This window comes from Nomascus leucogenys, chromosome 10 (assembly GCF_006542625.1).
Source record: "Nomascus leucogenys isolate Asia chromosome 10, Asia_NLE_v1, whole genome shotgun sequence".
Taxonomy (NCBI): domain Eukaryota; kingdom Metazoa; phylum Chordata; class Mammalia; order Primates; family Hylobatidae; genus Nomascus; species Nomascus leucogenys.
In genome coordinates, this window is record NC_044390.1 from 59730523 (window position 1) to 59745046 (window position 14524).

The 14524-nt window shown below is 53.9% G+C and overlaps 2 protein-coding genes across 6 annotated transcripts; one reads left to right on the forward strand and one right to left on the reverse strand.

Moving 5' to 3' along the window:
- Positions 1 to 394: 394 nt before the first annotated feature.
- CCDC159 (coiled-coil domain containing 159) lies at positions 395 to 9095 on the reverse strand. Its single transcript, XM_030820813.1, has 10 exons — positions 8999 to 9095; positions 5630 to 5663; positions 5291 to 5379; positions 5118 to 5199; positions 4302 to 4497; positions 3353 to 3420; positions 3193 to 3269; positions 1771 to 1892; positions 1468 to 1550; positions 395 to 759 (listed from the first exon to the last, which is right to left on the reverse strand). The coding sequence occupies exons 1-10, from the start codon at positions 9017 to 9019 to the stop codon at positions 599 to 601; spliced, it is 933 nt and encodes a 310-aa protein (XP_030676673.1). The 5' UTR covers positions 9020 to 9095; the 3' UTR covers positions 395 to 598.
- A 204-nt stretch (positions 9096 to 9299) lies between these two features.
- Positions 9300 to 12935, forward strand: TMEM205 (transmembrane protein 205). Of its 5 annotated transcripts, none has more exons than XM_030820811.1 (4): positions 9300 to 9505; positions 9955 to 10063; positions 10168 to 10331; positions 12547 to 12891. In XM_030820811.1, the coding sequence occupies exons 2-4, from the start codon at positions 9964 to 9966 to the stop codon at positions 12850 to 12852; spliced, it is 570 nt and encodes a 189-aa protein (XP_030676671.1). In that variant the 5' UTR covers positions 9300 to 9505; positions 9955 to 9963; the 3' UTR covers positions 12853 to 12891. The 5 variants fall into 5 exon arrangements, with proteins under 5 accessions (XP_030676671.1, XP_030676669.1, XP_030676672.1 ...); XM_030820809.1 differs by having other exon boundaries at positions 9846 to 10063; positions 12547 to 12889; XM_030820812.1 differs by having other exon boundaries at positions 9317 to 9424; positions 12547 to 12889.
- Positions 12936 to 14524: the final 1589 nt, after the last annotated feature.

The window sequence follows — 14524 nt, forward strand, 5'->3', positions numbered from 1 at the left end:
CATTGATTGTGGGAAGGAACCAAGAATGGAAGTAGAGAGGGAGGACCCTGGGGTGGGCGGGGCTCCGGGGGTAATAGGAGGGAGGGGCTTCAGAGTATGTCCCTGGGCCGCGCCCCTCCCTCTCTGGGCCTCAGTTTCCCCATTCGCCAGGGCCCCCCAGAAAGGAAGGCTCTGTGGCCAGTGTGGAAGTCTGTCTGGCTGCTCGTATCTGGACAGAATGACTCCTTGCCTTGTCATATATTAAATCTGGCTTCAGATGTCCCCTGATTCCAAGCCCACACATCCCGAATGGCCCCTGGGGTCTCTACATCCCTCCCCCCGCAACAATGAGGAGTAAACTGGGAGGGCAGGGGGATTCCTAGGCACAGGAAGCAGCAGGACTAACAGTCGGGGCTAGAGGAGGGTCTCGGCTAGTTTATTTTCTCTCTGGAGGGGTCTTCAGGGAGAGCAGTCCCGGCTGCTCAAGCTGTGGAGAGAGAGGGTGGGTCAGGGCCTGGCCCAGGTCCAGGGGACTCCGGGGCTGCAGGTTAGGGACTGCATGCCCAGATCGGGATCTGGGCCTGTTCCGAGGGTCTAGACTGTGGGAGTCAAGGGCAGGTCAGGAGGGAAATGGGTGGAGGGGGGACTGGGGAGGATCTGCACCGGGTGGGAAGGAGCGGCAGCTCTTGCTGAAAGGTGGCTGGGAGAGGTCCTGGTCAGAGTCGGAGTCAGAGTCCCAGGAGGGGAGTGGAGGGCTCAGGCACCAGTGCCCCTTGTGGCCTGCAGGAGGGACAGGTTCCCTGAATGTGACCCTCAAGTAACCCCCAAATATAGGCCCTGTGTCCCTTCATTGTATACCTCACTGATACTTAAACCATAACCCCCAGTTCCCTTGAATGTGATCCAATGTGATACCAAATTATGACTTCAATGATCCTTGAATTTTACCCAATTGACACTTTTTTTTCTGAGATGGGGTCTCACTCTGTTGCCCAGGCTGGAGTGCAGTGTCACGACGATTATGGCTCACTGCAGCCTCAACCTCCCAGGCTCAAGCGATCCTCCTGTCTCAGCCTCCTGAGTAGCTGAGACTACAGGGGTGTCAGCTACAGGTGCACCATCACCCAGCTAGTTTTAAAATTTTTTTGAGAGAGGGGGTCTCACTATGTTGCCCAGGCTGGTCTCAAACTCCTAGACTCAAGTGATCCTCCCACCTCAGCCTCCCAAAATATTAGGATTACAGGCATGAGCCACTGTGTGGAGTCCCCATGGACTCATATAAGATCCAAGTGACTCTGAATGTGACCATGAATGACTCCTGGATGAAATCTCCAGTGACTCCTTAATGTGACCCCAGAACACTACTTAATGTGACCATAGAATAACACCCAACAGATGTGACTCCCAGATAGGCTCTCTGAACATAGCCCCGCTGAGTGATGCTGGACAGTGACCTCCCACCCCTGAGCAATTCTCAGCCTCCCTCACCTCTCAGGTTCGAGGCCCTGAGACAGGCCCCCGAGCACATGGTGAGGCCGTCTATGGAGTTCTGCAGCACGTGCACAGCAGACCTGCAGGAAGATGAGGAGCTGGGGGCCCTGGGAGACTCCACACTGCTCAGGGTGTGGACAGCAGTAGGGCTAAGGTTGGGGGCCGTGGTGGGGGTGAGTCCTAGGGGGTGAAGGAGGTCTGGACTCAGGTGGGCTCCAGGTTCTGGTGGTCACTGCCAGATCCCATTGGGGGAAGGGGTTCAGAGGAGGGCCAGGGGTCAGACTGAGGGCTGGGCATCACCATATATCACTCAGTTCCTTCTGGAGGTCATCCTTCCAGCAGCCACTGGCTCCCTGCGGTATCTCTTCAGTCTCTGGCCAGGCAGTTGTCTCATGACCCTGCTGCTTCATCTTGGTCAGGATCTGGGGTGGGGAGGGATGAGAGAACAGCAATCATAATAATAATGACAATAGTGCTGAGCGTGGTGGCTCATGCCTGTAATCCCAGCACTTTGGGAGGCTGAGGCGGGCAGATCACGAGGTCAGGAGATTGAGACCATCCTGGCTAACACGGTGAAACCGCGTTACTAAAAATACAAAAAGTTAGCTGGGTGTGGTGGTGGGTGCCTGTAGTCCCAGCTACTCAGGAGGCTGAGGCAGGAGAATTGCTTGAACCCAGGAGGCGGAGGTTGCAGTGAGTTGAGATCGCGCCATTGCACTCCAGCCTGGGCAACAAGAGCAAAACTCTGTCTCAAAAAACAAAACAAAATAAATAATAATGATAATAGTAAAAGGTGACTGTTATATAGCACTTATTATATGCCAGACTGCATTCAAATGCATAATACTCAGCTAATACAGACACCTGATCAGGTAGGGATGAGTGTTTTGTTTTGTTTTGTTTTTTGTTTTTGTTTTTGGTGTTTGTTTCTTTTTTGAGACAGAGTCCCAGTCTGTCGCCCAGGCTAGAGTGCAGTGGTACTATCAGGGCTTAACGCACCCTGAACCTCCAAGGCTCAAGTGATCCCCCACCTCAGCCTTCTGAGTAGCTAAGTCTACAGGCGTGTGCCACCACACCCTCTTATTATTATTATTATTATTATTATTGTAGAGACAGGGTTTTGCCATGTTGCCTAGGCTGGTCTTGAACTTCTGGGCTCAAGCAATCCAACCACCTCAGCCTCCCAAAGTGCTGAGGTAACAGGCATGAGCCACAGCACCCAACAGGATGAGTTTTCTTTTTCTTTTTTTTTAAGATGGAGTTTTGCTCTTGTCGCCCAGGGTGGAGTGCAATGGTGCGATTTCGGCTCACTGTAACCTCTGCCTCCTAGGTTCAAGCGATTCCCATCCTCAGTCTCCCGAGTAGCTGGGATTACAGGTGCCCACCACCACACCCAGCTAATTTTTGTATTTTTAGTAGAGACGGGGTTTCATCATGTTGGCCAGGCTCTGACCTTAGGTGATCCACCCACCTCAGCCTCCCAAAGTGCTGGGATTACAGGCGTGAGCCACTGTGCCCAGCCAAGATGAGTTATTATTACACCCATTATACGGATGAGGAAACTGAGGCTCAGAGAGGTCAAGTGACTTGCCCACAGCCAAACAGCAGTGAGTGGCAGAGCTGAGATTTGAACCCAGGCTCCAATCTCATGGTGGAGGCTGGCCGAAATCCCTATCCCTCCCTCTCCCACTCCTCCCCAGGGTCCCCATCTCCTCCACTCACTTTGCAGCATTTCACCTGCGTTTTCTGCATTTTCTGAATGTTCACCAGGTTCTCTGAGATCTCATCCTCCTGTGCCTCTGTGGAGGGAGGGGGCTCAGGGGGACAGAGGCTGAAGAAGGACCCCCTCCCCACACACCGGCTGTGGGCTCCAGGAACTCACGCAGCTTCTGATAGATGAAGGTCACCTCCTCCCGCACCAGTTCCAGCTCCTCCCACAGGAACTTCTTGCTGAGGGGACAGTGCAGCCTAGACCTGCACTCCCTGCCTGGCCCCTGACATCCCATGCCCCTGTCTGTCCCTCCACCCATCCCCCCAAGCTCTGTCCCCTCCCCACACCTCTCTGCCCTTTTCCCCTCCCCTTCTACAGTCCCCCTACCCTCATCCCCATCCTCTCCTTCTGATCCTCAGCTTCCCATTCTCTCAGCCTCTCCCACCCCACTCAGCCTCCTATCACCTGGTCTCTACCTCCCCACATCCTGTCCCCCGACTTTCTACACCCCCAGCCTCCTGTCCTCTCAGTCTTTCTGATCCCCTGGCCTCCTTTTCCATCCCACCTCCAGCTTTCTGTCTTCCCTGCCTTCTGGCCTCTCAGTTTCCCACTCCCCCGCCCCCACCAGCCACCTGTCTCCCCTGAGCCTCTCATCCCCTCCTCATTTTTTTTTTTTTTTTAGACAGAGTCTCGCTCTGCCGCCCAGGTGCCCAGGCTGGAGTGCAGTGGTGTGATCTCGGCTCACTGCAACCTCTGCCTCCTGGGTTCCAGTGATTCTCCTGCTTCAGCTTCCCCAGTAGCTGGGATTACAGGCACCTGCCACCACGCCTGACTAATTCTTGTATTTTTAGTAGAGATGGGGTTTCACCATGTTGGCCAGGCTGGTCTCAAACTCCTGACCTCAGGTGATCTGCCCGTCTCAGCTTCCCAAAGTGCTGGGATTACAGGCATGAGCCACCAGACCCGGCCTCATTACCTCTTCTTGTCCCTCAGGCTTTCCACCATCCCTCAGTCCCCCTCCCCTAGGTGTCTGCCATTTCCCCCATCCTGCCTCCATTCCCCAGTTCTGGGTCTCCCGTCCCTCCTGTGGACTCCAAGCTGCCCTCCCGCCATCCCCGACCTGTCCCGGATCTCCTGGGCCAGCAGCTGCAGGCAGCGAGTGGTGCGGGCCCGCTGCACCTCCTCACTGTCACGCAGGGTCTTCTCCAGCCCCTGAAGGCCTTGGGCCAGGGCCCCATACAGCTCCTGCCGGCCCTGCTCCATGCCCCACTTGTGCCCCTCCTTCTCTCTCTGGCGACCTGTGGGGCTCAGCACCTCTGCAGAGAGTGTGAGACCTTGACTGAGCCCTGAGCCCACCCTGAACCCGGCTTGTCCTAATCTTGACCCTGAACCCAGACTCTCCCAATTTCTCTCACCCTGGCCTGGCCCAACTGATCCCACAGGACCAGCTTCCAGCCTGACTTTTTTTTTTTTTTTTTTTTTTTGCGACGGAGTCTTGCTTTGTTGCCCAGGCTGGAGTGTGGTGGTGTGATCTCGGCTCACTGCAACCTCTGCCTGCCAGAAAGCAATTCTCCTTTCTCAGCCTCCTGAGTGGCTGGGACTACAGGTGCACACCCCCACGCCTGGCTAATTTTTGTATTTTTAGTGGAGATGGGGTTTCACCATATTGGCCAGGCTGGTCTCAAACTCCTGACCTCAGGTGATCCACCTGCCTCGGCCTCCCAAAGTGCTGGGATTACAGCCATGAGTGACAGCACCTGGCCTTTTTTTTTTTTTTTTTTTTAAGTACAGATGGGGTTTCACCATGTTGTCCAGGCTGGTCTCAAACTCCTGACCTCAAGTGATCCACCCTCTTTGGCCTCCCCAAATGCTGGGATTACAGGCGTGAGCCATCATGCCTGGCCTAGCCTGACCTTGATCTCTGGCCAGTCCTCACCTTCAAGCTGCTGAATCTTGATTTGCTGCAAGCAGCTCTCCTTCTCCAACATGGTCACTGAGTGGTTCAGGAACTCGAAAGCCTGGGGGAAAGAGGTCAGCCTTGGGGTGGGAGGAAGGAGGGGAGGGCAAGGAGAAACAGAGGTTGCTGGGGGCAGGGCCAAGGTGGTTCACCTTGGTCTGGGCCTGTAACTGGCTCTTGAGCGACTCAAGTTCACATCGCAGGAGCTTCTGGGAGTCGGGAATCATCACAATGCTCTTGGCTGTGGGCAGAGAAGAGGGTGAGCCAGGGCTGTAAGGGGTGGGGTCTGGGACAAGGGCAGGGCAGAGGTCAGCAAAGGCTCAGAGTAGCAGTAGGGACAGGGGGTAAGATATAGAACAGGGGCCCACTCAGCCTTGGGCAGGAGTGAATGGGAGACCATGGCAGGGGGTCAACTGATGCTGGGGCAGAGGGTAGAGGTAGAAACCAGCAGGTCTTCCCCACACAGTTTCGTTGGAAAGGAGATTTCTCACCTTTGACTTTGGAAGAGCTGGTCTCCAAGGGCTTCTAAGGAAAAGAGATGAGATGGGAGTAGAAATTTGTCCCTAAGCTGCCTCCTTGCTCACCTCAACCCAGTTTTGAGGGCTGGACAAGAGTTGGATCTCCTCAGTTCTAGGTGTCCCAAACCATAAGTGCAGGCAAAGCTGCACTCCAGGCATATTCATGCACCTCCCCCTTGGGCTGCATATGCTCAGAAGTGCACTTATGTGGCTGAGAGACGATCACAGCCAAATCCCCATGGAAGACACACAACCACACTCTTTTCTTCCATTCATTCCTTCATCCATTCATTTAAGACTTGCTTAGCCTGGGCCTGCTGAGTGCCAGGAGCTGTTCTAGGTGCTGAAGAAACACAGTGGGTGCGTTCATGGGAGTCTCTCTGCCCTACAGCCCCTTCCCTAAGCCCCACAGCAGTAGATTGCAGTGGTTTTCTGCATTGAAGGGGTTTCCCGGGTAGGGGTGACCTTAGCTACGTTGTGATGCCTCTTCAAAACGTCCTGGTCATTACAGCACTCCTTCTGCAGGTCTGGACTGGGGGAGGGGGCAGCCTCATGTGGTGGAGGCCCCGAGCCCCACCCTGGCCTGCTGTCTGCAGTCCTCACTGTGTCCCCAGAAGCAGGGTGTCCCAAGGTCTCTGGCTCTGGGGTCCTGGACCAGTGAGGTGTACACTCCAGAGCCTTGTCCAAGGAAGGGCCTAGGGGTGAGGGCTTCCTTGAGGGACAGTGTAGGGCACTCCTCACATTCCCAGTCCCTCCCAGCGTCCCCAGCCCTATGGGATCCCCCTAACAAACCCCAGTACTTGTCACACTTCATGTTAGCAGGCAAACACACGCTGGAGGTGAGGGAGGTGAGTAGAGGCAGGACACAGAGTAGTCAGGGTCCTGGGGTAGGCCGGCCAAAAGAGGGTCACTGTGAGTAGAGAAGCAGGGGCTGCTTTGAGATAAGTCCCCATGTCCCCAGTGCCCCCAGACCCTCCCTGACATACCAGAGAGGCCTCAGCCCTAAACTCAAGGCTTCTCAGTTATGGTAGGAGCCAAAGCTGGATAAAATATGATCCCAAGGCTGGGCGTGGTGGCTCACGCCTGTAATCCCAGCACTTTGGGAGGCCGAGGTGGGAGGATCACAAGGTCAGGAGATCGAGACCACGGTGAAACCCCGTCTCTACTAAAAATACAAAAAATTAGCCAGGCGTAGTGGCGGGCGCCTGTAGTCCCAGCTACTTGGGAGGCTGAGGCAGGAGAATGGCGTGAACCCGGGAGGCAGAGCTTGCAGTGAGCCGAGATTGCGCCACAGCACTCCAGCCTCGGCGACAGAGTGAGACTCCATCTCAAAAAAAAAAAAAAAAAAAAAAAAAAAAAAAGATGATCCCAAGGCCAGGCGCGGCCGGCAACAGTGGCTTACACCTGTAATCCTAGCACTTTGGGAGGCCAAGGCGGGAGGATCACTTGAGGTCAGGAGTTCGAGACCAGCGTGTCCAATACGGTGAAACCCCGTCTCTACTAAAAATACAAAAACTAGCTGGGCATGGTGGTGGGCGCCTGTAATCCCAGCTACTTGGGAGGCTGAAGCAGGAGAATCACTTGAACTTGGGAGGCGGAGGTTGCAGTGAGCCGAGATTGCACCACAGCACTCCAGCCTCGGCAACAGAGTGAGACTCAGTCTCCAAAAATAAAAAACAACAACAAAAAAAGATTATCCCAGCCCCAAGGTTTGGGCTGGGCAGTGAGAAGGACCCAGAAGGCCCCAAAGAAAAAAAAATCAGGCCTCAGAAGAGTCCAAAGAAAAAAGAGACCTTGACATTGGCTTAAAGGAAGGGCTTTCCTGGCAGGGAACAGCATGTGCAAAAGCTTGGAGGTGTGGAATCACATGCTCTATGCTGGTAAATTCATGATGGCTGAATCGAGGTCCAAGAGGAAGCAGCAGGAGTTTAGCAGAGCAGCCCCAGTAAGGCATTGACGGCCAAGACAGGAGCTTGGACCTGGCCCCACAGGTGAATGCCAGCTATAGAGTGTGAGCAGGAGAGGCAGGGCATATCTATTCAATAAATGTTAGCTGAATTGGGGCCCAGGCTGTGCTAGAAGAGGCTGGGAACAGGAAACAGCTGAGCTCTGGGTCTCACATTCAACTCCCCTCCCCCTCCAGTATAGCCAGATACGGCACAGATGGAGATATCTGGGGCAGGTCTGCCTGGAGAAACTTCTAGGTGAAAGGCACCTTGCCCTGAGTCACACTCAGCCTGTTCCCCCAAATCCTCTAGACCTTTCTCTTCTGTCACCCTTGCCAGGCCCTCTGCCTGATTCAGTCGACCTGGAAGACTCCTACACGCTCTTCAAAACTACTCAGGCTGGGCAGGGTGGCTCACATCTGTAATCCTAGCACTTTGGGAGGCCAAGGCAGGTGGATCACCTGAGGTCAGGAGTTCGAGACCAGCCTGACCAACATGGTGAAACCCTATCTCTACTAAAAATACAAAATTAGCCAGGCGTGGTGGCGCATGCCTGTAATCTCAGCTACTTGGGAGGGTGAGGCAGGAGGGTTGCTTGAACCTCAAAGGCGGAGGTTGCAGTGGGCCGATATCATGCCACTGTGCTCCAGCCTGGGCAACAAGAGTGAAACTGCATCTCAAACACAAACAAACAAAAACTATTCAACATATCTTCAGTAAAATCTTCCTTAATCCTTTTTTAGGCTCCTATTTTCTGAGTACCTAACTGAGTGCCAGGCATCCCCTAAGCATTCACTGGATCTTCACACCCATCCTGTGATGTACACGTTTTTCTTCTGCCTGAAATGTCCTGAGCTGCCCCTCGGAGAGTCACTGCCTCAGGGAGGTCCTCACTTCCAGGGACAGCAGAGTATGATGGTTAAGCAGGGAAACTCTCCAGCTAGATGGCCTGGGTTCAAATCCTAGCTCTATCCCTTCCAGCTGTGTAATACTGGTCGCGTTCCTGAACCTCTCCATGCCTCAGTGTCCCCAACTATAAAAACGAGATGTCATAATATTCACCTTACTGGGATGTCGTGATTAAATAAATTAATCCATGCCAGTGCCTGGTATAGAGTAATGGGAAGCTGTGTTTGCTCTGGAATGTCACGCTGAGAACCTGGGACTTACGGACCATGGGAAGCCTGGGAGGCTTGGAGGGGAAAAGGAGAGGCATTTGAGAACCAGCTTAGGTCCCCAGTCGTTCCTCCTCTCTCCCCGTCCCATCCCGGTTGCTGCTTCCGTGTCCCTCCCGGGAGGATTATTTAGGGAAGGGGGAGGGGTCATCATCCTGGCTCTGCCCCATGGGTTGTGAAATCTGCACCCGCCAGTCTCCAGAACCCCACCTACCACATACCACCTGTTCATGCTCTCCCATCAGGGACCACGAAGCCAGTCCTCAGCTGTGACGCTGAAGTTTGATCCCGCGGGGACACCATCGCATTAAAACGCTCAGAGACTGAAAGAGTCACAGAGAGGGGTGTGGCCGGCATTTTAGTTCCGCCCCTGCCTGAGTAGCCGAAGGCCTCATTGGCGCCTTCACGCTTCAGCTGCGCTTAGTAGCCGCGGTGTAATTGGATAAAAGCCCGTGGAGGGGGCGGGATCCCAGGGGGGTTTCTACGATTAGTCAGTACCCAGGAGGGCGGGATAGAAAGGGTGCAGATCTACGACCCGATTGGCTTCGGGCTCAGTTGGGGGGGCGGGACGAATTCTTGGTTGGGGGAAACCCACGAGGGGACGCGGCGGAGGAGGGTCGCTGTCCACCCGGGGGCGTGGGAGTGAGGTACCGGATTCAGCCCATTTAGCCCCGACGCCTCTGTTCTCGGAATCCGGGTGCTGCGGGTTGGGGTCCCGGTTCCTAACGGTGCGATCGGTGTCCTCGGGATGAGATTTGGGGTTTCCTCGGGGCTTTGGGGATCTTCACCTAATATCTGGGATTATTTTATGAGAGGAGTGGTCTTGGCTGTCAGAAATGGATCCCTGGGGTAATATTTGGGAGTTAGTGGAGTGATCTCTGAAGACCTAGGGCTATGAGCTGGAGCTGCTGGGGCTGAAATTTGGGGCCTCTGAAGTGGCATGGAGATTGAGGTCCAGAGAGCCTGAGATCCTGAGGGCTGACATTTAGAGAGATGGGGTCGAGGGTTGTCTTTGGGCCTTGACTGCTTTGGGCCTTTCTCACTCTTATTCCCGGGCTGCTTTGTCAGAATCTCTGCTGGATTGGCCGTAACCCTGTTCCCGAGCGGGCTCACAGGGTCTGAAGGCCACGCACGAAGCAAAGGTAAAGTTCTGAGCCACCCGGTGCCTCCTTCCCAGGACTGCAAGATGGAGGAAGGCGGGAACCTAGGAGGCCTGATTAAGATGGTCCATCTACTGGTCTTGTCAGGTGCCTGGGGCATGCAAATGTGGGTGACCTTCGTCTCAGGTAGGGACGCTCAGCTTGGATGTCATGGGTACCTGGGGTGGGGATGGAAATAAGAGGGGAACCGGGAAGTGCCCTAACACCCCTGTGGTCCCCATACCCTGCAGGTTTCCTGCTTTTCCGAGGCCTTCCCCGACATACCTTCGGACTAGTGCAGAGCAAACTCTTCCCCTTCTACTTCCACATCTCCATGGGCTGTGCCTTCATCAACCTCTGCATCTTGGCTTCACAGCACGCCTGGGCTCAGCTCACATTCTGGGAGGCCAGCCAGGTACGTGGGTTTGAGTGCCACTGCCCTCTGGAGACTTGTTCCCAGGACCCCAGTGAGCGCCTATGGCTACACCTTTTCCAGGGAAAAAAAAAAAAGACCAGGCCTGGTGGCTCACGCCTGTAATCCCACTTTGGGAGGCCGAGGTGGGCGGATCACGAGGTCAGGAGTTCAAGACCAGCCTGACCAACATGGTGAAACCCCGTCTCTACTAAAAATACAAAAAAAATTAGCCACGCGTGGTGGTGTGCACCTGTAATCCCAGCTACTCAGGAGGCTGAGGCAGGAGAATTGCTTGAACCCAGCAGGCAGAGGTTGCAGTGAGCCAAGATCATGCCACTGCACTCCAGCCTGAGTGACAAAGCAAGACTTCATCTCAAAAAAAAAAAAAAAAGGAAAGGAAAGGAGAGGAGAGGAAAGGAGAGGGGAGGGGAGGGGGGGGGGGGGGGGGGGGGGGGGGGGGAGGGGAGGGGAGGGGGGAGGGGAGGGGAGGGGAGGGGAGGGGAGGGGAGGGGAGGGGGGAGGGGAGGGGAGGGGGAGGGGAGGGGAGCCCCTTCTTCCTGGTAGATACAAAGCTGGGCTCTGGATACCCTTGAGCAGTGCACAGCCTGTACAACAGTCCCCAGCAGCCCTGTCTATCCCCCAGCATCTCCCTGCTAGCTGCTGTTCCCTCTCCTCCCGCTGGCTGGGCCTGCTGCCAAGCTGTGGTGACTCAGCTGAGCTGGGACATTGACCCCAGCTTATTGTTTAAAAACCAGCCCAACTGGGAATTTATGGTTTCCTACCCCCTTCCACACATTTTTCTGGCCACAAGGGAAGAAACTATCTCTGCATCTCAGATTTCTCTGCTTACTCTGGCCTTCCCTTGCCTGCATTATGTTTCATAGATGTGGGTACGTGAGACCTGACAGGTGTTTCAAGAATAATCTCATAGACAGGAGGGGATTATGGGTAACTAGAACTTCACAGACTATTTTTTTCTTTCTTTTATTTATTTATTTTAATGAAACAGGCTCAGAAGGTATTCAAATACTTAAAAAAAATAGAGATGGGTTATAGCAATGTGAGAATGGCAAAAACATTTTTCTTAATTAAAAAAAAGTAGGGAGGCTGGGCGCGGTGGCTCACGCCTGTAATCCCAGCGCTTTGGGAAGCCGAGGTGGGTGGATCACGAGGTCAGGAGCTCGAGACGATCGTGGTTAACATGGTGAAACCCTGTCTCTACTAAAAATACAAAAATTAGCTGGGTGTGGTGGTGTGCGCCTGTAATCCCAGCTATTTGGGAGGCTGAGGCAGGAGAATTGCTTGAACCCAGGAGGCGGAGATTGCAGTGGGCTGAAGTCACGCCATTGCACTCCAGCCTGGGCAACAAGAGTGAAACTCAGTCTCAAAAAAGGAGATGAGGGTCTTGCTGTGTTGTTGTTCAGGCTGGTCTTGAACTCCTGGCCTCAAGTGATGCTCCCACCCCTATCTCTGAAAGCACCGGGATTACAGATTATAGACACGAGCCACCATGCCTGCCTTCAAAGACTTTTTGTTTTGTTTTGTTTGTTTTTGAGACAGGGTCTTGCTCTGTCGCCCAGGCTGCAGTGCAGTGGTGCAATCTTGGCTCACTGCAACCTCTCCCTCCCGGATTCAAGCAGTTCTCGTGCCTCAGCCCCCTGAGTAGCTGGGATTACAGGGGGACAGCCCCCACACCTGGCTAATTTTTGTATTTTTAGTAGAGACAGGGTTTTGCCCATGTTGCCCAGGCTGGTCTTGAACTCCTGGCCTGAAGTGATCTACCCACCTCAGCCTCACAAAGTGCTGGGACTATAGGCATGAGCCACACTGCGCCCAGCCACTCAACGACTTTTTATTCACTCTCTGTGAGTCCAGTGTCAGCTTCTGGGGTCTGGGCTGTGGCCACTGAGGAAAGAGATCCTGCCCTGGGGACTTTCAGTCTGAGTATCAGAGAAGAGGCTCGGGAGGTATTGTGGGGGATAGAGGAGGTGGGGATGGAGCCTTTCCTTCAGAGCTCCCAGTTTCAGAGTAGAAGAGCTGGAGTTCTGCTTTGGGTCCCTCAGTCTGGGTTCAAGAAAAGAGGGGGAGGCAGGCTTTTTGATCCAGTGCTGTCCCCACCCCCATCCCTCTGCTGTTGAGGATACAGAAAGGCCCTCCCTAGGGCCCCTCTGGCCTCCCAGGCATGGCTCACCTTCTCCTCTGCTGTCCCTGCCAGCTTTACCTGATGTTCCTGAGCCTTATGCTGGCCACTGTCAACGCCCGCTGGCTGGAACCCCGCACCACAGCTGCCATGTGGGCCCTGCAAACCGTGGAGAAGGAGCGAGGCCTGGGTGGGGAGGTACCAGGCAGCCACCAGGGTCCCGATCCCTACCGCCAGCTGCGAGAGAAGGACCCCAAGTACAGTGCTCTCCGCCAGAATTTCTTCCGCTACCATGGGCTGTCCTCTCTTTGCAATCTGGGCTGCGTCCTGAGCAATGGGCTCTGTCTCGCTGGCCTTGCCCTGGAAATAAGGAGCCTCTAGCATGGGCCCTGCATGCTAATAAATGCTTCTTCAGAAATGGCTGCTGTCTTTTTTTTTTCCCCCCATGAGAAGCAGAGGGAGGGGCAGGCAAGGGTAGAGCCAAGAGCCTCAGTTTCCCCACTCATGAAGCATGATGGTTTGGAGTGTCAGCCATTTTATCCTGTAAGCCTCTCCTATAATGATGCCCATTTACTGAGCACCTGCTGTATACCAGACATGTTGTTAACCACTGACATATCATGTATTATTTGTTTTGTTTTGTTTTGTTTTGTTTTGTTTTGAGACGGAGCTTCACTCTTGTTGTCCAGGCTGGAGTGCAGTGGTGCGATCTCAACTCACTGCAACCTCTGCCTCTGGGTTCAGCGATTCTGCTGCCTCAGCCTCCTGAGTAGTTGGGATTTGGGATTACAGGCATGCGCCACCACGCCTGGCTAATTTTTTGTATTTTTACTAGAGACGGGGTTTCTCCATGTTGGTCAGGCTGGTCTTGAACACTCGACCTCAGTGTTCAAGTGATCTGCCTGCCTCGGCCTCTCAAAGGATTACAGGCATGAGCCACCGTGCCCAGCTGTTTTGTCTTTTTATTTTTTTATTTTTTTTTTGAGACAGAGTCTCACTCTGTTGCCCAGGCTGGAGTGCAATGGCGTGACCTCGGCTCACTGCAACCTCCGCCTCCCAGGTTCAAGTGATTATTCTGCCTCAGCTTCCTGAGTAGCTGGGATTACAGACACCTGCCACCACGCCCGGCTAATTTTTGTTATTTTTAGTAGAGACGGGGTTTCACCATGCTGGCCAGGCTGGCCTTGAATTCCCGACCTCAGGCCATCTGCTCCTTCAGCCTCCCAAAGTGCTGGCATTACAGGTGTGAGCCACCACGCCCAGCCAGTTTTGTCTTGTTTTTGACAGGGTCTCGCTCTGTCACCCAAACTGGAGTGAAGTGGCATGATGATAGCTCACTGCAGCCTCCAACTCCTGGACTCAAGCAATCCTCCCACCTCAGCCTCCAAAGTAGCTGGGACTACGGGTGCATGCCACCAGGCCCAGATGGTTCTGATCCTAGAGGACAATCATATTTCCAACCCTACTGACATTGGGGGTGGCCATGTGACTTGCTTTAGCCAATGAAATGTGAGCAGAGGTGGCATGTGTCCCTTCCAAGGAGAAGTGCATAATTTGCTGCATAATTTGCTGCATTTTCCCTTCACAAAACAACCATCATGGGAACCAAACCTTATAGCTGTTGGGGCCATGAAGTCTTTGGGGGTGCTTGTTACTAAGCATAACCCAGCCCTTCCTAACTAATGCACTTCATCCCCATTCATCCACGTGGCAGCTCTTGAGACAGCTACTTTTGTTCCCATGAGGCAGTGGGGGCTCAGACAAGTTCAGCAAATTGAGTAAGGTGGAGTTGCTGGGATTCCAACACCAGCAAAGCCTGGGCATTTCACAAAGGGATCCAACCCACTTTAACTTTCTTTATTTAGAGATAAAGTCGTGCCTTGTCACCCAGGCTGGAGTGCAGTGGCACAATCCTAACCTACTGAAGCCTCTCTCTCTCCCAGGCTCATGCAATCCTCCTGCCTCAGCCTCCTGAGTAGCTAAGACTACATGTATGTGCCCCCATGGCCAGCTAATTTTTTTTTCTTTTTCTTTTTCTTTTTCTGTGGCCAGC

Excerpts from the sequence above, each read along its gene's own strand:
- CCDC159 (XM_030820813.1), bottom strand. The coding sequence starts at position 9,019 with ATGGGAGAGCATGAACAGGTG. Across the intron at positions 3,421-4,301 it reads GCCCAGGAGATCCGGGACAG|CAAGAAGTTCCTGTGGGAGG; the intron begins GTCGGGGATGGC and ends CTGTCCCCTCAG. Across the intron at positions 1,893-3,192 it reads CGCAGGTGAAATGCTGCAAA|ATCCTGACCAAGATGAAGCA; the intron begins GTGAGTGGAGGA and ends TCCCCACCCCAG.
- TMEM205 (XM_030820808.1), top strand. The coding sequence starts at position 10,088 with ATGGGTACCTGGGGTGGGGATGGAAATAAGAGGGGAACCGGGAAGTGC. Across the intron at positions 10,332-12,546 it reads CATTCTGGGAGGCCAGCCAG|CTTTACCTGATGTTCCTGAG; the intron begins GTACGTGGGTTT and ends TGTCCCTGCCAG.